Source organism: Rousettus aegyptiacus, unplaced genomic scaffold (assembly GCF_014176215.1).
Source record: "Rousettus aegyptiacus isolate mRouAeg1 unplaced genomic scaffold, mRouAeg1.p scaffold_m13_p_11, whole genome shotgun sequence".
Classification (NCBI taxonomy): domain Eukaryota; kingdom Metazoa; phylum Chordata; class Mammalia; order Chiroptera; family Pteropodidae; genus Rousettus; species Rousettus aegyptiacus.
Genome location: NW_023416286.1, coordinates 40,781,288 through 40,805,404, shown reverse-complemented (window position 1 = coordinate 40,805,404; position 24,117 = coordinate 40,781,288). Strand labels below are relative to the sequence as shown.

The 24,117-nt window shown below is 36.4% G+C and overlaps 1 protein-coding gene across 12 annotated transcripts in view; it reads right to left on the bottom strand.

Annotated features, from left to right (window-relative positions):
• Positions 1 to 967: 967 nt before the first annotated feature.
• The window catches only part of UNC5D (unc-5 netrin receptor D), a 472,257-nt gene continuing 449,107 nt past the window's right edge, over positions 968 to 24,117 (bottom strand). For 11 of the 12 annotated variants that reach the window (XM_016128798.2, XM_016128802.2, XM_016128799.2 and 8 more), the window contains 2 exons: positions 18,520 to 18,698; positions 968 to 6,627 (listed from right to left, as the gene is read on the bottom strand). In XM_016128798.2, the coding sequence (XP_015984284.1) occupies positions 6,423 to 6,627; positions 18,520 to 18,698 (384 nt within the window). In that variant the 3' untranslated portion in view covers positions 968 to 6,422. The remainder of the gene's footprint in view (positions 6,628 to 18,519; positions 18,699 to 24,117) is intronic. The other variant, XM_016128809.2, reaches the window with a different exon arrangement.

The following is a 24,117-nucleotide window of genomic DNA, read 5'->3' as shown; positions in this document are numbered from 1 at the left end:
TGGAAAATACTGGTTTAAAATAATTTTAAGCTTCTATAATCAACTAGTTTAAATAAAACAGAAACCTTTATTTTATACTGTTTAAACTGGCTCTGACCAGCTCTTCATAGTTATGATTAAATTCTTGGGGGCTTCCAGCATTTTAAAACCATTTAAAACATTTTCAATCAGTCAAGATGTATTTGAAACTTGCAACATTGTACTTATTTCCTTCACATTTCCCCACAGAGAGGCAGAACATCTACAGAGTGTGTAAAAGTAACCCAAACATTTTGAGGAACAGGTGAATAGTTATCTGTTATGGTATGGCTAAGATTATCTCAGTGTATAAAACTTTATCCCAAGGACATCATATGTGTGTGGTTGGGGTAGGTGGAGATGTTAGAGGATATTCTCATCTTTGCCTCTGTAGCCTCATAGTGTCTCCTTGAGGCCAGAAGGAGAAGAAAGGTCCAATATGTTAATAGGTATTTGGAAATCGTCCTTGATGTGCAGGGCATTCCATCTCCTGCTGGGATGTGGCAGGAGGTATGGAGAGGAGATCCTCATGGGGATTTCAGAGTTCCACTCATAGAGCATCCTAAAGTGTCAATAAAAGACTCTTTATTTATAAATAACTGATATGCAGTAATTTACGTCTGTACATTTATCTCAAAGTCTGTAACCATCCAGTTTTTGGCAAACTACATAAAACATCCAAACTGTCCATTTTGTTCAATACAATATAACACAGCTGTTTGGCATTACCAAATATATATGTATATATATTTATAGGTATGTACATGTGCTGAAAAAGAAGCCAGTACAGCCTTTTCTAAGAAGTCCATCCAAGTATTTACTGTACAACATTCAGAATTTACATTGATAATACAAGGCACAAAAAGTGTGGTATGAAGCCAAGGCCATGCTTTATTCAAACTCTCTCCTCTGGCTTGCTCGCTCCTTCAGCCTCATGTCAAATTAAGTGTTGTTTTTTTTTTTTTTTGGGGGGGGGGCGGGTCAGCTTTGAACACATCAAATCAAATCTGAAGGTTGTATGGGGTTTGAGATGTGAATCACTTGAAAGAACCATCCCCCCCGCCCTTACCCATGCACTTTCCCCAAATAAACAGCACAAAATAAAATGTTTTGAAATTCTTCCACACAGAAATGGAGATAAACAATTACTGATATTTTTTGTTTGGGTAGAATATCTCAGCTTTCCTCTAACTACTTATATTTGCAGTGTTTCTAGGTCGATGCTTATTGGATTGCATGTACCAATTAGAAATCACTATGAAGAATGGAAAATTTTAAATCTTTATTCCAGTTAAAAAAAAAGAGAGAATTATTTTCCTGACTAGAAAATTCCCACGGACTGAGTTTTTCCCACTTCTAGAGAAGTTTTGAATGGGAATTACCGACATAATCTAGGACAGGCTTATTGTTTCTTAAAGAAAATTTTTAGTTGCCTTCTGATGAGGCTTAGACTGAGGTCCCCTGGTAAGGGGAGATCTCCCTTTAACATCATCAGAGCTCACTGATAGAGGGATGTTAAACTTATTAGATCTATTTTTGATGGTAATATCTGTGTTTCAGTAATGGGGTCATAAGGCATGATTTTTTGCATACAAGCTCCCTTGAATATCTTTCCAAGAACCATTGTTAAATCTGCCATATCAAATTTTAAGGGAATTGTATAATTTGTTAAATTTTGGAATTTGTTTATAAATAATGCTTGAAATAGTGACATACTTTTTGGGGTTAGCAAAATTAGGGATAAAAGGATATTTCATTGTAATCATGCCTTTCGTAAAAGTATTTAACATGTATTTATTCATGCAAAGAATGATATTTAATTTAGTGATATATTTCATAATTTAAGGCTATAACTTTTTGAAAAAAGTTTACCTTCTGCCAAACTCAATATTAGGGTTGGGGGAGGACATTTTTAAGCTTAGGCCTAAACGTGAAGCTTACTGCCTGTTTTATCTTTGGGTTCAGATGGAGGGTGGGTTCTAAGACATGAGTTTAATGTTGTTGTCTTAGACCCATTTCATGAGGACAGTCCAAATCCATGATCTTCACAGCAAAAGGAAAAAGCAAAGTAGCTGCTTCAAAAACCACAATTATTCTATGTGAGTTAAATTTCCTACTTCAGATCACAGTACTACACACTAGTGACTAACAGCCAGGTCTGATTTCCATCCCCTTTTATCTTTTGAAAAAAATACAGCAAACAGATTGCCACTGCGATTTTTGTGTATGACCCTAGAGTGGGGATGTGAGGAGTCCATGGCAGACACTGGCTCTCCTAGAACTGCTTTTGCGAAAAACACCACACGCTGTCAATACAGCCAAACAGCTTTGTAACTGCAGCTTGTGAAAGAGTTTGGAAAGTAAAAAGACAAAATATGCAACACATCTAAGATTAGTAACATTTTCACTTTGTGACATTTGACAAAATACATTTTTGCTTGTAGTTCAGGAAAATTCTATGCAGACAGAACAGTGGAAACTGCGGAAACGGTGGTCATCCAGCTTTTGGCTAAAGCATCAATTTTCAAATACAGCGTTATGGCAACTAACACCAAAAGGCTAGTAAAATTTTGTCACTACTTGTAGGACAACATTTTGCTCTCCCATTTGCTGTGGATGTCACCTCTGGTCCAGTCAATGGGAGTTACTAAGGATTCAAAACTTCGCAATGTTTCATGAGGGAAATTAATGAAAATGGGCCACACAATGGGCCAGAGAAGTACATTTCTCAGCTCCTTCCTTCATGGTTCCTGTGACCTTCACAGATCCGGAACAAAGACCTCTGAGAGAACTTCACCTTCAACACATCTGGTAGCTATATTACTCAACACCTTTACAGAGGGACTAAGAAATTGAGGAGAAAAATGGCAAAAAGGAAAGACAAAAGCACATCGAAAGATCTTATGACATTTTGAAATTCGCAAGTAGTTTTGCCGGAAGTTTGGCAAGTGAAGAATACTACCTAAAACCAATTATATCATTTTAATATTCTATCTTTGCTTATCAATCTTAATGTTGAGAATTTGTTAGGGAAAACAGTCACAATAAATCTAGAACTTTCAATGACTTAATATCCCCTCTCAAAGTCAATCGAAAGAAAAACATAAGGACCACAGCAAAGGATAACACTTGTGACTGAGATAAAAATAATTAAAAAAGGAGAAAAGTTTCCCTCTTTAAAGAGAATGGTGTTAATTCCTATTCATCTCTTATAAAAGGCCAGTACAAATTTTATCAGAGTACATGAGTTTTATGAGACTTACTATACTGGTAAATGAAGTTTTCATTTAAATCCATACAGTGAGCTTCCTGTTGGATTAAAGGATTTTAGTGTAAACTGGTTAGACTGCACAATGTTGTAAAAACTGTAAATTAACTTATGATGTATGATGCTGCAGTCTGGCGAAGTTGTGAAGGGCACCATCTTGGTGGCATGATTTTAAGTCATGTTAAAAGCATGACTATTAGACTTAAATGCCTTTGAGGACTGAAAGACTTGACATTAAGTGGGATATTTTGTGAAAATTTTAAGTAATCTACCAAGTATTAAAGGCCACTTTCAAAATCTTGGTTCATTTTGCATTAGGACAATAAGATTTCTGAAGTAAGTGCTTGGACTGACAAGTAAATCTCAAGAGGGGCATTTGTGTTGCGACAGATATTAAAATGGAGTAAAGATTTAGGTCACAGTGAGCAACCACAAGTTTAGGTGTCAGTTAAGTCTATCTGATCTGCAATTTCATGTTCCCTGTGCCACATGCGTGCACACAGACCTTGGTCTGTAAGTCTCACAAACATGGGTTCTTTTTGGAATTGTAAAACACTGCAGAATCCTTATGTGCAATGGCCACAGAATTTCATACATTTCTTTAGAAATCCTATGTAGGATCCGAGCAGAATTAAGAGAAATGTAAAGAGGGAACATAATAGACTGAAAGGTAGATTTGAAGCTTGGGTTGAAAGCATAGGTGAATCATGTCAATTTGCTGCTTTCGTCACTCAATATTATATGATTAAGTGCATTTACAAAACCCAGATCTGCCCCCCTCCCCCCAAAAAAATTCCATGGAGGAAATTTTAGACAGTCAGGAATTGATAACAATCACTTAAAATTATCTAGATTGTAGGGAAAACATTAAAGTTTTTTATCTGTCTTAAAATATAAAAATGTATCAAAAATCAAAAAAATGTGTGAATTCACAGAATAGATGAAACAATTATAAGGCCAATTAGAATGGAAGAGGGAAAAAGGGTAGGATGGTTAAAAAAAAAAAAACCAAGAGGAATGCTAACAATCTCTACAACGTCTTTTCTATTAGTTATTATTCAATAGTTAATGCAGATTCTTTCTGCACACCACCGTGCCAGTTACTCATGTTTATTTTGGGGATATGGACCACCAACTTCTACTTCTTTCTCTTTCAGAAATTATATCCGAGGTGTCAAATAATTTATACTTCCATGCTTTCTCTCTGTCACTCCCTGGAAGGAATAAACAAGTCGAGCACACTAGTAAAGGAGATTTTTGTGATCTAGATACAGTATCCTGAAAACATGCTTGACAGTTCTAAGAGGACTTGTTCTATATAACACACCTTTGGTTCCTGAGAAAAGCAAGATGCTTTTGAATTTCACGTAACAAAGCCTTTTATCAAATACAGGGGACCATGTATAGCACACACTAGTTAGAGAAAATGGCCAACACATTCAAGGGTTCTCCAATGCCTTACCCATGGTACCATAAATTCATTCCATCTTTAGGTCTTTTTCACTTATTCAGAACATTTTTTTAAACATGGGATCTATAAAAACATTGTTTAAAAAAAATGATTATATCCCCAATGCCAAGTATTCCCCACTTCTTCCATTCCCTGATGATTTTTAATTTATTCTAATGCAGCCAACCTCTAAGTAGCTAATCAGCCTTGTGGTCCATCTAGGTCCTTGACTTTGGTTGTACTAATTGTGGACAGCTAATTTAAACATCCACCAGAAGATGAGCAGGAGCAGATCTTTTCATCTTTATTCTACCGGGACATATCGTCAAATGACTAAATAGGATAAAAGATGGAGTAAAGTGTTAAGGTGGGGATCATGAATTATCTGTGGATTTCAATTCTCCACAATATCACTACCTCTTATTTAAAACATAAAGCAGTATGTTAATGATGCTACAGAGAAAGCATACCTGGTGAGGTCAAGTTATCAGAGCTTGAAGGCTCCCTGAACAGTGCATATGGTTTCTAGGACACTGCGGTAGAGGTCTATTTACTCGAATATAATTTAAAGCAAAGACTATGTGCTAATTTCCTAAGTGGCAACAGGAGGGTGACCTATAGCCCTATGGAGAGATTTGGTGATAACAGTACCAAAAAGCTAGAAAATTTCAAGAACCTGGGTTGAAAAGTATAGTAAAACCTCCTCATCCCCTTAGAACAACAATGTTGGGGAAGTAGATCAACACGTGCATCCTAGAATTACAGCTTATTCGAGGCCTGTGGCACTGCAGTTTGTTTCCTTGGACCTAATTTGACCTCTTATCTCCAAAGCCACATAACAAGCTGTGTGCTAACAGTACTCCGCAATTTGAGTGGCTTAGCTAAAAATAGAGATGGTCTTGCTTTTTGAGTTAGAAAAAATAAATTTTTATATTGAAATGTCTAATTATGATGGTTGAAACCTCTTTAATGGGTAAGGAAAAGAATGAATATGGGTCGATCTGTCCTTGGAGAAAATGAAGGTGGCATACACTGTAAGAACTAGGTTGTGGTCTGTCTTACCTTGCCTTGTTACTATTAAGTTGCTAGGATAGATAAGGAATGGGTTGGTGCTGGTGTGATGTACTCAGATTCAAAATTCTAAATGCCCTCCTTGACATCGTTGAAGTCATACAATGGATTGACAACCCATTTCACTTCTAAAAGCCAGTTTTATAATGATTGCCAACATCACGGATGCCAGTTGGTAGAAAACTCTTGACAATCTGGTCACAGAATCAGCTGACCCTTTGGGGGGGCACATGATTAAAAACCTGTTTCAAAACATGCACTTATTCATTCTCTGCCTTCCCAGCTTTATTGTAGCTCCTCTTTTCACAGCTACTCCTATCTACATAAGCCCTCACTTTTATCCTTGCCACCCCGAATCTGAGAAGTTCATCAAGTGTTAACCCTTGTGTGGATTCAGAGAAGATAGCAGAGCCCTCTTTTATTTAAGAGAGATTATACTTTTCTCTATTAACATATTTTACCTATATAAGTTTCAGTTTCTCCAACCAGGGAATCTCACTGATTGTAAATGAAGGCTGAATTCCCCAAATACCACTGGGCAGAGAGCTGTCTCTTTCTTCCATTTAAAGCAAATGTCCCAAAGCTGACCATCTCTATTTCTTGAGAGGAAGTGGACTAGAGTCCGTTTTGCCTGCTGTAGTTAAAGTCGGCTTCATCGAGCTGGGATTCCGTAATGTTTGAGAGTTTCGTGTGTGTCCTCCCAATCTCTTCAAGGGCACAGGCCAGGGAGTCAAGGTCACCATCGTGCTGATGACGAGCTTCCCACAGGTTCAAAATGACAGCGGATGGGCTACTTTGTGTAGCAAAATAAGATAAATTCCTAGACAGAGAATTAAATGAAAAGAAAAACAAAACAAAAATGAAAATCGATATAAAGGAACAAATAAAAATCACTATAAGGGAATTAAAAATGAGTTGTAATGGCTATTACAGGAGTACAAAGCTCCTCTGAGGCAGGTCTGAGGCAGTTCAGATTCTATCCCAATACACATCTAAAATTGTATCCTGGGATGTTACCAACGACTTTCTTATCCTCTAATTCTTTTCTTAGTCCTAATCTTCCTTGAGTGAGTGTGTGTTTGTGTGTGTGTGTGTGTGTGTGTGTGAGAGAGAGTGAGTGAGTGTTCGTGTGTGTGTATGTATTTCCCCTTTGGCCACCCCCCTTGAAAAAGTCTATTACATTAGCTTATGTGATGATGTAACTCATTCATATTATTTCAAGATAGCTGACCTCTCTTTGTGTCTTCCTTGGTGAACATAAAGGGCTGTCAAGGTCATATCTTTGATTTCTTCTTTTCCTCCTCAGTGAGCTCATGTACTAAGTGGATTATTTATCAACTCCAAGTGGACAGTGTCTAAATCTGCGCCTCCAGTCTTTATAGGTTAATGTGAGCTGGTTACAGATCGCTAAATGACCTTGGAATTGCTCCAATTAGATATTTCTCTACAATTTCAAACTTATCAGAAATTTGTATAATCTCCATGCTTCCAATTGGCCCCCATTCTAACTATAACAAATATCTCAGTAATCACAATTATTTTTTCAGTTTCTCACACTAGGACATTTATTTCTGAGTCTTCCCTTGATGTCAGGTTTCTTTTTGATATGCTCATCAGCTTCCCCCTTCCTTTACATTCATACTACTTATATTTAATCTGTGATCTATCATTTTATGGCCTGAATTACAGCAAAAGCTTTATAACTCTTTGTCTCCAAACTCTCTAATATACCCTACATTTTATTTCTTCAAGTATCAGGCATCTAATCAACATGTTTTCAATGACTTCCTTGGTCTAGTCTCATCCTAGCTAAGACAATATGTATATACTTAGTATTCTTTTGTCCTTTCAGTCATTAATGCTGACTTAGGTAATACTTTGCTTCATGCTTTTAAACTATTCTGTTCACTAGGAATGCCTACATCCTCTCTTTACCCTTGTTTATCAAGATCCTATACTCTTAAACAATGCCTAGTTCAATTCTCATCTACTCTTGGCTCAAAATGATTTAGGTCTCTGAATTCTTTCTATGTTTACGCTTAAATTTTCATGTGAGTAAAATGCTATAAATATATGTTTGAGCTTGACCTTCTCAGTGTGATTACAGATAACTTAAGGGGAAGGATCATAGCTAATAATTTTCTGATTCTGCAACAGCACTTAACATAATACCACGACAGGTGTTTATTTGATAGCCATCGACTGAGTAATTGATTGCCATGAGCTTTTTTTCCCAATGACATGAGATCGTCAGTGAAAACAAAAGGTAACCTTTTAGATAATAACTTGGCTGTAATGAAGACTAAGGCAACACAAAAGATTAAAGGTCACAGTTTTTCAATGGTAGTTTTTATAGCAGGGATAGAAATGTCACCTCTGGTAAAAATTCTGATGCGTTGAAAGGAGTTTCCAGAGTCAACCAAGAATTGACTATTTTGAGGGCGGTACTACTATAATCATGAAGTAGACTCATATAGCAAAAAGTCCTTAGAAGAGAAGACAAGCTTTTAAGGGCACATTACCATTTACAAGCAAACACACACACACACACACACACACACATACAGAGTAAGTTTTAGTGAATGAAGTGCTACTTTATTCAAAGGTCTTAAGGGACTGTTTATAGCTAGTTGGTTGCCAAGTAGTATAAATACCAGGTTACTATACATACTTTGAGATCCAGTATATCTGAATCTTTAATTGAGAAAGGGGAAAAGGCTAGCTTAAATGTGTTCTTTTTAGTATTTTATTTTTATCTTTTCTTCCTGTCCTTCTTTCTCTACTCCGCTCCCATCCCCAATGGCCCTAGAATCTAGTATCGTTATTCATTTCTACACTAATAGAAATGGCAAAGCAAACCCATCTTGGGTAGTTGAAGTGATCCTAGTTTCTCGTATTTAAGAACTTGCTTTGAATATGCTGCTACTTCTTGGTCACACGAAAATGTTGGTTAAGAAAAGATATTATATTGCCAGGTAAATAAATTGGTACACTCTGACCTACATTCAGGCAGAACACACTAGAGGAATAGCTGAGAAAGAGGCAAACAGAGAGTAGTAGGTCTGAGTGGACTCCAGGTGGGTTGTTTGACAGTCTCTTTCCCTGAAATGTGAACATACCGACATGGACATGCATTTGTTTCTGGCATGGGTAAATCTTTATGCTCTCCATTGTCTTTTCAAAAAGAAAAATAATGCCAGCAAGTATGACCATAAAACCAGCACAAATTTCTCATCATTTTATGGAGAGTTTATATTTTGTATTTGCTATTGAACAACAATGGACTAGAGTCCTATGGGAGTGATGGGAATCCTTGTGATCCTAGTAACCCCAGCGTTACCCTTATTCTATAGCAGGGTTGACGAACTATTTCTGTCAAGGGCCAAGTAATAAAAATTTTTTACTTTAGGGGCCACATATGGTTTCTACAGCAGCAAGTCAACCCTGCCACAGTGGTGTGAAAACGGCCATACAGAATATATAAATGAACATGGCTGTGTTTTAATAAAACTTTATTTAGAGGCACCAAAATATGAACGTCATACAGTTTTCAAATGTCACATAATATTACTCTTTGATTTTTTTTTCCCTCTTGACCATTTGAAAATTGCAAAGCCTATTCTCGCTCCTGGGCTACAGAGAAGCAGGGAGTGGGCTAGATTTGGCCTGAAGGCCATAGTGCTGATCCCTGTTGAGTGCTATCTTAAAACCCAACCTAGATTTCCAGGGGTAGTAGCTATTTGAGAGAAGATTAAATTTTTTGTTTTGTGCTGCATTTGAAAATAACCCAGAGGGCCAAAACTGCTGAATCCCAGAGCTACATGTTCTGCCTCAAGCACACTGAGAGCTTCACCCTCAGTTCACGATCTTTGACATTTTAAAACATGAAAAAAAGACCTGGGCTTAAAAGCACAATAATACAGCTTTAGGAGAGGTGTACAGAATAAGTTTTGGAGGTTGTAATGAATCTTTGTCCCAATACAATATTAAAAACAAATTCATAAATCCATGGGTGGGAGAAGGTGTTACAAATACACATGCCTACAGGAAAAGAAGCCGAGTGGAGAATGACTCTTGCCAGCCGCTTGGTTCTGAAAAGTCCTGCAAATGTCCTGATTTGTATAATAAGCACCGAGGGCTAAAGGAAACTAAATGGTCTAAAATGGCAAAAATATAACTTTCGTTTGGCACAGATCTCTTAACATACTGGAGCAAGTAAAATGTGCTCCCCAAAGCATGTTTTAGATTTATTTCCTGAATTTATATGAGGATGCTTGCTCAGCATAACACACACAAATCTTAAATTCCATTTAATTTTAGTAGGTACATATAAGAGCATATCTACCTTATTAAAAATGATTCAATCAGCTTTGTGAAACACGGATATCCTATTAAACTACATTTACCTATCTATACCAGAATAATTAATATATGAAAGACCTTAAAATCCTAATGCAATAGGCTGTTCCTCAAAGATAGTTGAATTATTGTACCGTTTGCCATGTATACAAATGCGTTATTTTTTGAAAACTGATATACCAATATCCATTTGGTTATCTTCATAACTCCTTTTTAAAATTCTGACTCCAATCTATGTGATCTATTTTTCTTAATTATACTGGTGCATTTGGACACCAGCAAGTTAATGCACACAAAATTCAAGGAACATTGTTAATACTAGAAAATAGAATTCATAGCAACAGTTGGTTTTAAGCAATTTCCTAAATGTCTTTGATTTAAAAAAAAAAAAAAAGAACATTTAGCAAAACCAGTAGTTCTGAAATTCAGGTGACTGCCTTTAAATGAAATCAAACTGATTTTTTTCTCTTTGAAAAATTTTTAAAGAAGTGAATGTTTGTTCTCATCTTAAATGCTTCAAATTGTTATTTTTTTATGCACTTTACTTTGGGGAACCTTTTGTCACAGACTTTTCAAATTCTGACCAACTGAGGTAATTTTGAAAAATAGATTTTTTTTTTGTGGTGTCATAAAAATGCTGTATGCCATGCAGATAAGATCTCTGTAAATTTAGGCATTTATTCTATGTCTTCAGTTCTATTTATTTGTCCTAAGCCCTCTACACTCAATGACTTTATCTTTTCCTTTGGAACCTTCACTGAAAGAGTATAGATAAACTGTAAAAACTACATGTTAAGACAGCTGACTAGTTTTATCCATGTAAGCTCATTGAGTAGTAATAATGGTTTGTGAAGTTTAATTTCCTTTGTTGAGCTTATATGCTTTCTATGTACTTGAGTTCCTGGAAGTTTTATTACCATGATTAATTTCATCTATCTGAGACTTTCCCCATCCCTGATACCCAGTTCAGATCCCATGCTTTATGTGGAAACCAGAGCAGAACTGGGAACATGAATCTTTAGCAATTTCACTACCTAGACACAGCCAACTTATAATAGTACATATGCATCACAAACTGAATTTTTATGTAGAATCTGTTTTCAAAATGTACCTTCAAACTAATGACCATGTTAAATTTACAATGGAAATTAGGGTAGATTGGAGGATTTTTGGAAATAATTACTGTGCCTTCTGTTCTCTTCTTTGGGTACAAACAGGAGGGGAGAATAGAGGAACCGTGATAAAATTCTACCATATAAGGTCTTTATATATTATTGTAACACAGGGCTAATTTTGTAAAAAGAAAACATGGCTATATGTGCATTCAGTGTGAATGTAGAGATACCACCCTTTCTTTGGTACTTGAAAGTGGTTTTCAAATGCAAGTGTCTTAGGGAATAGTAACATCTAAATCCTCAATCAGTTAACAGATTAGATAATAGTTATGCAGGAAGGTATAGATAGGTCTGGGCTCTATCTCAGCCCTGTGAAAATGCACTGAAGAGCTACCAAGAGTACACTGCACTTATAACTGGATTTTTGCCTGACCTAGTGTTCCTAGTTCTGTCAGAATGTATGTGGCCTACAAAGGTCTCCTTTTCATTCTGAATTCCAGATAACAAGTTTTTATTTTAGTTACTCAGAACCATATTACTAGGGGGCCAATATACTTATTCACAAGCTGTAAGCTCTTCTTGTGACTAATCGTGAGAATGAATTCCCTACTAAAATATAGCAGGGGTCCACATTTGAGCCGCAGCATAACATCCTTAGCATTGAAAATAACTCATACCAGGTACCATGTCATAACTTCATTCAGAATTTAGAATCTCACCCAACACTTTCAAGTAGAAGGGAGCACTTGCGCCTGTAACATGAAGGCAGCAAGTAAGTTTATATTTTACAAACCACTGCCACTTTGATCTAAGTCAACCTGTTTTTAGACATTAAAAAGTATATTTAAATATCTTCTTTCTGAGTAGACTGACAGTCCAAAAAGTGAAAACTGTTTAGTTGCCTATAATAATTTGGGAAATGTCATTATAAGAATAGAGCATAATCCTACTGTATAATACTAAGTAGAGAACAGAAACATAGTCATAAAAAAATAATATCCACACTATCATCCTGATTCTCTCATTTAATGAAAGCCTCTATGTGACCAGAACCAACCCTCTGTATGGTTTTTTAAGTGCAAATAAAAGGAAGCATTTATCCTGAACGGGAGTAACACGACACATGTAAGCATTTGGCTCATTCATCAAGCTTTCATCTACAAACTTCAACTTCACTGGCTACTCAACAAACAGCAAAGTAGCTTTCAGGATAAAGAAAGTCAATGTTCTACTTTTTTTAAGACTAAGTACAAAATGTGCATCATAATGTATCCTCTGCCTATTTCCTACTTGTGCCTTCGAAAGAAAGAAAACTGGTATAAAGAGGAGAACCCAAAAGGAAAGGATATAGAAAGATGAAAATGTGCTGAATTCCATTCTATTTTTCCCTAGGAATGGTGTCTTTTTTTTTTTTTTTATGAACTTGCTATAACTTTTTAAAAATATTTGTTTTTAATTACAGTTGGCATATTTTAGTTTCAGATGTACAATATAGTGATTAGACGTTCTATAACTTCGGTAAATCTAGTACCCATCTGACATCATACATAGTTATTTATTATTGACTATTGGTACCTTAATTCTTTATGGCCAATAAATTCAGCAATAAAATTCTGCATAGTTTTTCCTTTTGCCTACTCCATTATTGGGTTCTTAAAAGGAAATAGCAAGAATTCTTTCTTCTTTAGAAAATGTATTAAAAGCTCTGGAGAGCTTTCAGGACTTCCTGTGAGTCGCCAAATGAGAATAAAGCCAATTACAGACCTTGTTTTTAATTCTCCAGTTTCATTCCTGACAGGTCCATGTCAGTTTCTCACATTTGGAAATAAAAAACTACCAAATCAAATCTCCACTTTTCTTTGAATTAAGGTATATTATGGAAAAATAGATCTCATTTAAATTAATTTTCCACTTCAATAATCTTGAGCCATTTTCAAGCATCGTCAGGGTGATGCAGAATGACCATCATTTTTGTTCCAAGAGGGAAGACTACTGTCTAATTTTGAATGAGGGAAAGTTAAACTATTTAGACTTTTCCCTTTGAAAAAGACTCGATATGTGTTTGAATAAAACCTCACAACTAATTGAAGCGAAATAGTTAATCACTTAAAGGATACTCTAATGAATTAGATATACTTCTTATAATTTCATTTTCTCAAGTTACAAAAACAACATTCAGGTATCCTGATACTGTCAGCTTTTTTAGTACTGTTTGTGAGACAGCACTTGTGAATGGGGATTATTTAGCCTATAAAGGGGACTTGGCATGTCCACCTCCTCTGAAAACTATATTAACTAAAAGGAGGACAACCTATTCCTTCAAAGTCCAGCACAAATTCACCCCTTGCCATAAGGAATGCAATGCCCCTTGTCACCAGCCCCTGGGGCATACAGTGGGAGTAAGATATTGGTTTTCATGGAAGAACATAAAAAGCTACTCTTCCATATTGCCTTTAAGATGGACACCTGACTCAAACCATATGCAGCTTGTTCATGGCTAAATTTGTCCCAGGGCTGTCTGTTTTCAGCTTCATATTAGTGGGGAGTTTCATGGGTCATTGATTTTGGTGGAGCAAAGCCCAAACACCACCACTTTGCTGCACCGGGTCCTTCTGGCTTCTCATAGTAAATCTCAAAACATAGGAATGAAAATATCTAGTCTCTTGTCATTGAGTGACCATCCTTACTGGTCACTTCCTGTGAAGCAGGCAGTCTGTATATATTTTCTCATCATCTCTCTTTTCTCTTACCTTCTTCCTTCATCCCCAAAGAAAGCTGGCATTGGAACTGCTCTTCTAGTGAATTTAAAACCCTTATTCAGAAATAGGTTAATAAGCTGCCTGGAGACCTTCCTCTGTCCTCTCCCACTGCCCTCTGGCCATTTCACTGTTCCTGTGCATCCAATTAAGAAGGTGGACAGAGGGAATGAAAAGATATAACCTTAATATGAGAAGATTCTGCATCTCCTTAGAGATTCTGTTAAAAGATTTGGTGGAAAAACAAGTTATTGTAGCACTGCTTATCAGCCATGAGGTTTGAAGAATTTCATTTATTCATGATTTCTTCACCATTGCCCATGAACACTAGCATCAGAAATACATTTGAACTGTTTTAACCAGTTGACCAATAAGAAATACGTTTCTCTGAAAGTGCTTACCAATTGTCAAGGATACTATCATAAAAAAAATAGTATATAATTTATCTATTTTCCATTTTGGAATCCTGTCTTTTCTTTTGGCTACTTCCCTTCTATCCACCATTTCTCATGTACTTTGTCCAGCATCTGTTCTCATAGCAACTTGGTCAGGCTGGCTGTGTTTTCACAAGGGTTTCCGGAACATGAAAATCGTGAGGCCTTAAATAAGAATGATCTAATAGTATCAAGTACTGTCTCTGACTTAAGAGAAAAGACAGGAAGTCTCCACAGTGTCAGCCATGTAACTTGTTTTCTTTTGAGACCAACTTACAAAATCCTTTGATGGTTATTTATATCAATTCTGTTTATTAGGCAAGTTTTCAAGATCAAGTATATTCAATAAAGTTCATGTCATTCATTTAAAAAATAGATATGTTTCATTTTAATTAAAAAAAATAAAGTATAAAAATACAAACTGTTATGGAAGTTTAAAGATGGGAGTATATTTCTAGCTAAAGCAGCTAGTTGCTGATATTATTTAATTTGTTTAGCACTCAGCAATGCTCCCTGCCATCTACTCCTGCACAATCAACTCTTTTTCTGAGCCCTAACCACCTACCAGTCAGATGTGGCCAAGAACACTGAAGTGGAGAGTTACTGCAGCTGAATTTGTAGAATAAATGTGCAATCTCAGCTTTGAAATGCAGCAAGTATGGACTCTGGGTGATAGTCAAAGTTTGCTCACAGAATTTATAATTGCAACTGTTATCTATGACATTTTTTGATAGACTGTGGAGCATATTTAGTGTGATCCATATGCCAGGCAAGTTGCAAGGCCACCTGTGTTGCCGCCTTACAGCATACACCACTGACATTTCTCACATTCTCATCAATTGCTAAGCTTTTAACTTTATACTCCCTGTCTTTTTTCTCCTTTTCAGACCTAAGTAGAAACTTGTTTAGCAAAAAGGCAGATTATCATCAGTGACATTTGCATTTACCAAAAGGAGGTAAGAAAATAAGAGCAAATGTTTCCCTCCACTTCCTTCGCAAACTCTTCCTTCATGATTTTTGAGGGCTTTTGCTTTACTAGCTTTTTAACACTTAATGGAAATTAAAAAGAGAGGAAGAGTCAGGTAAAAGTATTACAAAATCAAACTAGGTAAATTCTCTGAGACTGACAATGTACTTCAGGATCATCCTCTTGTGATCTCAGAGTTAATGAAATCTCAAGGTACAGACCACTTTCTTACTCAATAATGGCATATTGACAATATCCGATTTGTGTGTGTTAACACACATTGATGATCCATTCTATGCTGTATTATTTGTAATAATAAGAGGGCGAGACTAGTGATTTGGAATTATACAATAGAAAGTTGCGACAAATTACATCTGAAAATCCCTTTCATCTCTTTCACATATATTTCTTCTCAAGTGAAGATATATTTTTTGGTCCAGTAATGAAAACATAAAAGGAATATGACAGTTTCTGCAAAATGAGAATGAGCTAACGTGATGCAAGGTGATTTTCAGTCATCTTTCCCTCTTCTGCTTCTCTCAATACGTTGGTGGCCATCTCTGCTGGACCCACACCAGCCTGCAGAAGAGGACAGTCTCCTGTGTCTATTCTTCCAAGAGGCTTGGATGCAGAGCAGAATGGAGAAACTTTAGTGTCAGGTGTCACTCTGAGGCAGTAAGATCCTATGGAAGTTTTACCAAGGGCAGACTTATTTAAATAAGGGGTCAGCCAACTATTACAGGCCAGATATGGGTCGTTGCCTGTTTTAGTACAAAAGGCTTCCTGGCACACAGCCATGCCTCTTTGTTTATGCATTTTCTCTGATGGCTGATTCATGCTCCAAAAATGGCTGAATAGTTGCTGAGTAGTTGCAACAGATTCCATATAGCTTAAACTATTTTTTTAATCTGGTTCTTTGACAGAAAAAGCTTGTTGACTTCTAGTTTAAATCATTTTTACCTGTCATTAGACTACCGTTGGAGAGTAAAGTTGGAGAATTAAGAGGAAGGGGGAAAGTTCCTTTCATTGAAGCTGAATATGTCAACTAAATAAGATTTAAAGGTAGAAGTAGATTGTATGTATTTATGCTATTCTAATTTGCTATTAATTGTGAAAATTTCAAAGGGTGTAACTAACATTTATTGTACATCAGCATTTTCTAGGCACCATGTTAGAAACTTTCCATGAAGTAGGTCATTTGAATTTATGTCAAGGAAATTTAGGTTTTTCTGGAGAAGGGATTTTAGGGACAAACAAAAGCAAGCAGACAGACAAACCAAGTGCTCATGTTTTATGACCTCGGATGCTGGAGGGGGCAGTCTGCTCCTGTGTAGACATTTAGAGCCCAGAGACAAAAAAATATTAACCTTAGGCTCCCAGTTTGAAATGTTTTTTTCCCTATTGTGTAAAGTCAGAAATTGATGACTTTGGAGGCACTCATTGTAGTTCTTTTGAATATACGGTAAATAGAGAAAACATGGAACAACAAGGCAGAAACAAGTATATTCTCATTCAGTAAATTATTGACAGTATCCATGGGTACATTGAGAGTTTGTGGCAATTATTTTCTTATAAATGGTGAATTAAAAATCATAAACTCTTATAGTCTGAATGGATTAGAAAGTTAACGTAGTTTGAATTCTTTGCATTGCATTCATTGGAAAAAATAGGGGTGACAAGTGATGTATTGACGCAGACTGGTGTCGGTTATAAAAGGAGTGCCCTGCAGATCTTTTGAATTCCTGCCTAACAGTTTTAAACTAAACTGTTCTTTGGGTTAGTTTTTCATTCTTGTTCCAATGCTGATCAGAAAATGAACTTGTAGTCATGGTGTTCATATGTTACAAATGAGACATCTCACTTTTCAAAGCTGCTGGGAAATATTCAAATTATTTTTTTCCCCTGTACACTCATTCATTTTGGTATTCTTTTGTTTTTAATATATGTCTTTTCAGGAATGTATCTATTCTTTTCAGGCCTGCCTATCTCTGTAAATTCCGTTTTCTGTTGCGGCAATGCCTCCTCTCTTGATTTTCCTTTCTGAGCCTGACTGCTTTCTGGTTGGGTCCTTTGTTAGATTCTGGATCCCTTTTGGAGAACAGTACTCTATTCTTTTTTTGGCAGACATCAACCCTCCCTTTCAGAGAAGTAAGAGTCAGGTAAGATGTCTGTGAAAATTAAGAACAAAAAGTGAAAATGACAGAGTAAGTCAAACAAGAAGAAAATAATAAAACTTTGCTTCAAAAGAAAAAATAGTATCGAAGAAAGGAAAGTAAGATGGTTTTGGCAAAATTTGTTCTTTTCATTCTGAAGCACGTGAGGCTGGTTAGTGAAAGAGGAGATATAGTTTTTCAATGCCTTCTCCCTGTACTATTTATCTGTCAAGTGGAGCTAAAACCCTCCTGCCCATCAATGATGCTCCGGGTAGCATTGCCCCCCTCTTTTTTTTTTTTTTTTTCCTAATAAAGTCCATTCTGAATTTCTTTTCTATTTTTATCTACAATGTTAGCACAGCATTGAGCAGTGTCAGTTTAAACAGCAGACTCATTCACGATGCCTAGGCACTTTTGATTGTTTGATGCCCTCTGCCTTCAAATGTAAGTTATCCTCAAACTTCCTTTTTATATTGAGGCACTCACTTCTGCAGGCGGAGCATGTCCCTATTAAGGGTTAAATAACACTTAAGGTTACCTGATGGTAGAGAGAAGGTGTGAAAATTTCTGTTGTATCTCTGGCTCAAGACTGTGCTGGGATGCCTTTAAGCAGGAGATGACATAGTTCAACACCTCCCCCCTCCCTGCTTCCCTATTTGGGCGGCCCGGTTAGCAATCCTGGAGGTAGGATCCGAACCATGGTAGGGTTTTTCTGTAATGTCCCCAAAGGTAGAGTGTGGCAGCAGGAAATGCCATACAGAATGTCATGTTCTTGCTCTGTTCCCACTTACTTAGCTGAACCTCACATAAACTGTGGCTGGAGGAATCAAAAATATCAGAGTCTGGTAATGACAAGGATACAGCCGACCCACTTCAGTTTTCAAAGCCCTTTGAATAAAATCCTCTTTCAGAAGTTGCCTCCAATTACCTGTTGATGCTGTTTTTCTGTGCTAACATCTGCCAGTCCTTGCCTTTGGCATTGGGGGTATCAAAGGTAGCACAAATCCGCTGTCTGATGGAGTAGGGAATTTTGAAGGCTTTGGGGCCAGTCTGTGCAGGGAAAGTGCTGTCCTCTTGTGCAAAGAAAGTGATGGTTTCTCTTTCACTCTGAAAACATTAGGATAAGCACGATCAGATCTAAATGGAATCATTACTGATCAACATTCTTACTTAAGAAAATCTGTTAACACACATGCACAAAATGCTTTCCTCTCTCTTTAAAATACTAAGTAACTTCTCAGCCTAGTAGATCATGCACTGGAGATTCACAACAGCCTCTTCCACTTAGGGAGTCACAATCACAGTCATTGGCTTCCTGCATCTAAGGAGATACCAGGTGAGAGCAGAATTAGACCTTTTTTTTTTTTTTAGTTTTTTGTGGTAGATCTAGAATCAAGAGGAAGAAGCTACCAAATGACAGATTTCAGTTCACTGTAAGGAATGACACTATGACAGAACTGACCAAAGATAAATGGACTTATCGAAGAAGCTGGCTGGGATGCCACTTGTCAGAGAAGCTACGAAGGGGAACTGATTGTATGTTGATTATCTTAAAGTATCTGTTTTTCTCAGTCCTAAAGTTGTGTGATTCTACAGTAAGTATTTCAGTCTCGTTTCAGAATTGAATGCATTGGTAAATATGAGCCAGCTGTGAGTCAGTGATGAGATTTAGAACAGTCTGTGGAGAGATATAGGCTGGAAGGTTTCTGCCTGCTGTCAGTACTGAATCAGAAGCAATATAGTGACAAGTTCCTCTCTTCTTCCTCACTGCTTCTGACTTAGTGCTTTCCAATGAGGATTTGCTATTTCAGTATATCATGGTAATTAGGCCATCATATCCATCATGAAATCATATAGAAATTGATCAGACTGGAGTGGTTACTGATGGGTTTATGTGAACTAACAGAATTTTAAGGCCTTAAAAAGTATTTGATTGAATCACTCCATGATTATGATATATTACAAGACAAAAGGGATTCTGCAGATGTAAGTAAAGTTCCTAAAGAGTTGACTATGAATTAATCAAGATAAGATTTTCCTGGGTGGGCGTGACCTAATCAGTTGGCCTTTAAAAGAGAAGGAGAGGTAGTTCTTATCTGGAGGTATCTCTGTTGCTGGCATGGGAGAAAACAACAGCCATTTTATGAACTACCTATGGGATTGGGGATGGGAAATGAGGCTAGACCTGAGCATGCCTCCTAGGAGCTGAAATTGACCCCTATCTAACAGCCAGCAAGAAAATGGGGACGTTAGTCTCCATAGCTGCAAGAAACTGAGTTTTGTCAACAATCTAAATAAGCTTAAAAAAGGACTCTGAGCTCCAGCTGAGAACATGTTCCCAGCCATTACCTTGATCTTAGTCTTGTGAGACCGCCATGCCTAGACTTTTGATCTACAAAAAATGTGAGACCATAAATGGGAGCTGTTTTATGCTGTTAAATTTGGGATAAATTTGTTATACAGTAAAAACAAACAAACAAACAAACCCAAAAATACCTAATACAGAGGGAAATTAAAACACCAAATTTGAGATTGAGTTAAGGAACTACTTAGGACTATTTAAGCCCTGAGAAACTATCCTTTGTGTTAGGAACTTATTATCTTGAGCTGTCTTTTAAGTCAACACACACTTTTCCTGAACTGTCCTGTGATCCTTCCCTGATTTTTCAAATCATGACATGTCTTCCTCCCGAGGGCACCACAGCCATGGTGGCCCTTTCTGGCTAGTGCCCAGGTTCCCACAGTTATAAGCCTTCAGAGTTGGTGAATGTTTGAGTGTTACATTCTCTGAAGTTTGAGGAAACTGATTCGTGCAGAGATATTATCAATGACTGATAATGTGTTTTGTCTTTTTGTAACCATTTAACAAGGTTACATGTTGAGGGTAGTACTTTGGAAACAGTGCCTTAACCCAGCATTTCCAAAAGGGCAACTCAGAAGAAGTTCCAAGAAAGAGCAGTCCCATGGTCAGTTACATCCGCGAAATGCTGCATATTACATCTTTTTGGAAAATTAGAGCCCATGTTATATTAAACAGATTCTACTCACTGGTTTTAGTTCCTTTCCCAGGAATACTATAAAACAGTGCTCATCAAAATTCTTCCAGTATTTGAGGTTAGCATGGGGCAATAGAAAAAGCATGGTTTTCAGAGTCAGAGTAGGAGTTTACAGTTGTAGCTGAGCGACTTTGGGTGCTACATGGCCGCTCTCAGGCTCGATTTTCTAATCAGTGTTTTGGCATTTTTTTATGTACTCCACAGAGATTATGAAGTTTGGTAAAAGTCACCCAGGTAGTTTGCGACATAGCTGAAACTAGAATTCTGATATTCTGATACTTCCACCAGGACTCATTTCACTATAGCACCCTACTTCAAGCAAGACAGGTATGAAAAAATCCAGAGTAGAGTGGTTAAGAAAAATGCTCTTCGCGATATTAGTATTATGCTTCAGGGATTAAAGGAGGAAGGGAGGAGGCATTTGAATTGGCCTTGAAGGATGGGTAGTTATTGATTGAATAGAAATTGAGTGGATAAGTGCTTAGCTCACACTAAGTGAGGAATTCTGATATATTAGATAGTTATAAAATAAACCAACTCGGGCTTCTCACTGCATAAAATAGGTTATAAGATATATTGCCTTTTTTTTTTTTTTATCATGGTTTGTAAAATTTTGTCTAGGCTTTGACAATGCAAATCAAGTAGGAATGGTTTCCTTAAATATTACCTGACTTAAGGCAGGCCAGTGCCCTTAAAAAAGAATGGTAAAAACCAGAGAGAAAGGAAAAAAAGAATTCTGCAAGATAACATGGTAGTTATTGTAAAATGGCACCAAAGCATGTTAACACATGAAAAGGCGGCTGGCCAATGAAACTGAAAACAATGAAAGTGTCTTTGCCGAAGGACTGTAGTAGACAGAACTAGCTTCTGGAACCCCTCACAGCATCTATGAGTTGACCAAGTGCATTAAGTGCTGTCTTTACTGTTGGCATAATAAAGACCATCTTGATACACAGTCTTCATAAAAAAATTGAATAAAGCGGTACAACTTGAAGGCAAATAAAACATATGAGACTAATTCTAAAAATATTTTTTCTATTTACTACAGTTTAATTAGTGGGCCCCTATTTCCCTCATAAAGCTCCAAATTTAAATATTTTCCATGTATAAGGATGACACTTTATGTAACATTTATGATGCATTCTGAAAGACATCTGGGCCAAGTAATTAGAATCCTGTAGATATATCACATTTTCTGATTGTTTAAATTAAATATTCAGAGGAACAGTAGAGTTTCATGCTCTGCACATCTGAGATAAGCAGCTGCTACCTGCTTAGCTTGGGAGTTGTAAATCAATGAGAAATTCCAAGTATTCTGTGTATTTTGTAACAGACAAATCATCTCCAACTTTCCCCACTTTTAGAAGAAAGATAAGAGAAATTGCTTGAAGGGAAAATTGTTAATGCAAGATTCCCATTTAAGTTGTTACTACCAAAATAGATTTTTCAATAATGTTACATTAATAAAGAATGATGAATAAACGACTTGGAGATTATCCTTTTTTCTTCAATTTAGCAAATTTATTTTGCTTTTATCCACAATTTTTAGATTGTTACTGATGATTTATAGAGTATCAATTGGTGATAATCATTAGGTAATTCAGTTGAGTTAAATTTAAGAACAAACCTGCTTCTAAAGATTGACACAATAATGACCACTCTAAAGCACAGAAAAGATATATTGATAACTAAAATAATTTTTAAGTGTGAGGGTGATATGAATGATTTTTTCTGGTGGAATATGATAGATGTGGGGATGAACATAAGGAGTCAAATGCCTTCAATAAGAACAATCATTGCATTGATTTAGATATTTAAAATGTATATAATGTCTTTTACTTCTCATGGTTCTATTAAATTTATGAATAGTGACACTAAGACAAATTTACTAATGTAGGAAGTGAGAGCTCTGAGCCCAACTATGTAGTAATTTTTTGGGGGGTGAGGGGAGGCATTAAAAATATATTTCAATGATATCTATTGCAAGCTTCAAAAGTTTATTGAATGAAAAACAGGGCATTTTTAGGGAGAAGAGGATGGTTTTTATTCACCAGATATATCATCAGATGTATGTTCTTCTCAGGAGTGAGACAATCCTAGGGTTTGAAGGACCTTGAGTTAATATTCGATAAAGATGCCTCCTGGCAGGCAGATCTATATGTAGGACGTCTAGTCTTCTCTTGAAGATTGATAGAATGATTCTAGCCTATGACACAAATAATTACATCTTATCTTCCTACAGTCTTAAGGAAAAAAATCTCAATTTTCATGTACTTTCCCACTCAGACAATTGCCGGTGTTGTGATGTTTGTCACTAGTGCCTAAGCTCCCAAAGAGAAGGCTTATATTACAGACAAGGCCTACAGTTAGGACCAATAAATTAGACCTCCTTTACTGGGATCCTGAAGTAGTGTAGTATGGAAATCCAGACTTTGATTTTGAAGTCAGGTATTTTAGCTGGGAACTCTGGCTACCCATCTTATTAGCTCTATGATCTTGGACAAGAAGTTTGACTTCCTTGAGACTGTTGTATCGTATAAAATTGTTATCGTATAAAACTAATCCAGAGTTGTGATGGTTATATATGAAAGCACGTGAAATGGTACCTGAAACATAGTGCCTTTTAAAAGTTATTAATTTTCTTCTGATATAGAAAATAATTAGATTTGCCTAAGAAGTATAGTTTATTCTAAAGAGATGAAATACACTGGGCCAAATTCTAGCAGTAACACTTAAAGCAATTAATAAAATAATCCCCATAGGACCAAAAGGGTCCATAAAACTTCTAAAATGCAATAGTCCACAAATCAGATGACTGTAGTCCAACACTGACTATCTAAATATTGTTCTCATACTTGCCTCCTTTTTATCAAGAGATACTGTGATGTTATCTTCAAGCCATTTCAAAGTCACTGCAAACTTTGTGAAGCATTAGAGAAGGAATCGGAGAATAAAGGGTAAGATTATGTTTATTAGCTCACTTTCCTTTCATGCACTTCAAAAATTTGTTTAAGCAATGAGCAAAGCTACCAGGATACATGAACACTATCAGATTCCTTTTATATGAATATCCTGTAATAGCAGAAGTTGATCTTCAATATCCGAGTGCCTTAAAAAATGAAAACCTTTTAAACTTGGAGTTCTTTTGTTGACCTATTAACAGACATTTAGGGCAATTTTCATCAGAGGCATCCTTATGTTCCGCCTTTTCCTGCTTGCTTCAGCATAACAGAAGGAAAATCTAAGATTTCCCTGTTTTTATTTTAAAACTTCCCTACAATTTTTATTTTACTTTGAAATGTATTGTTAAATATGCCATGACTGTTCAAGAAAGGGACTCTAAAAATATCCTACTCTAGGTTTCTGAATATACCTTCCCCATCAAAACTGCTTTTGCACATAATGCTAATTAGCAATAATGAATGCAAATACTGTATAAACATGTCAGTTAAGACAGCTATCAATTTTGG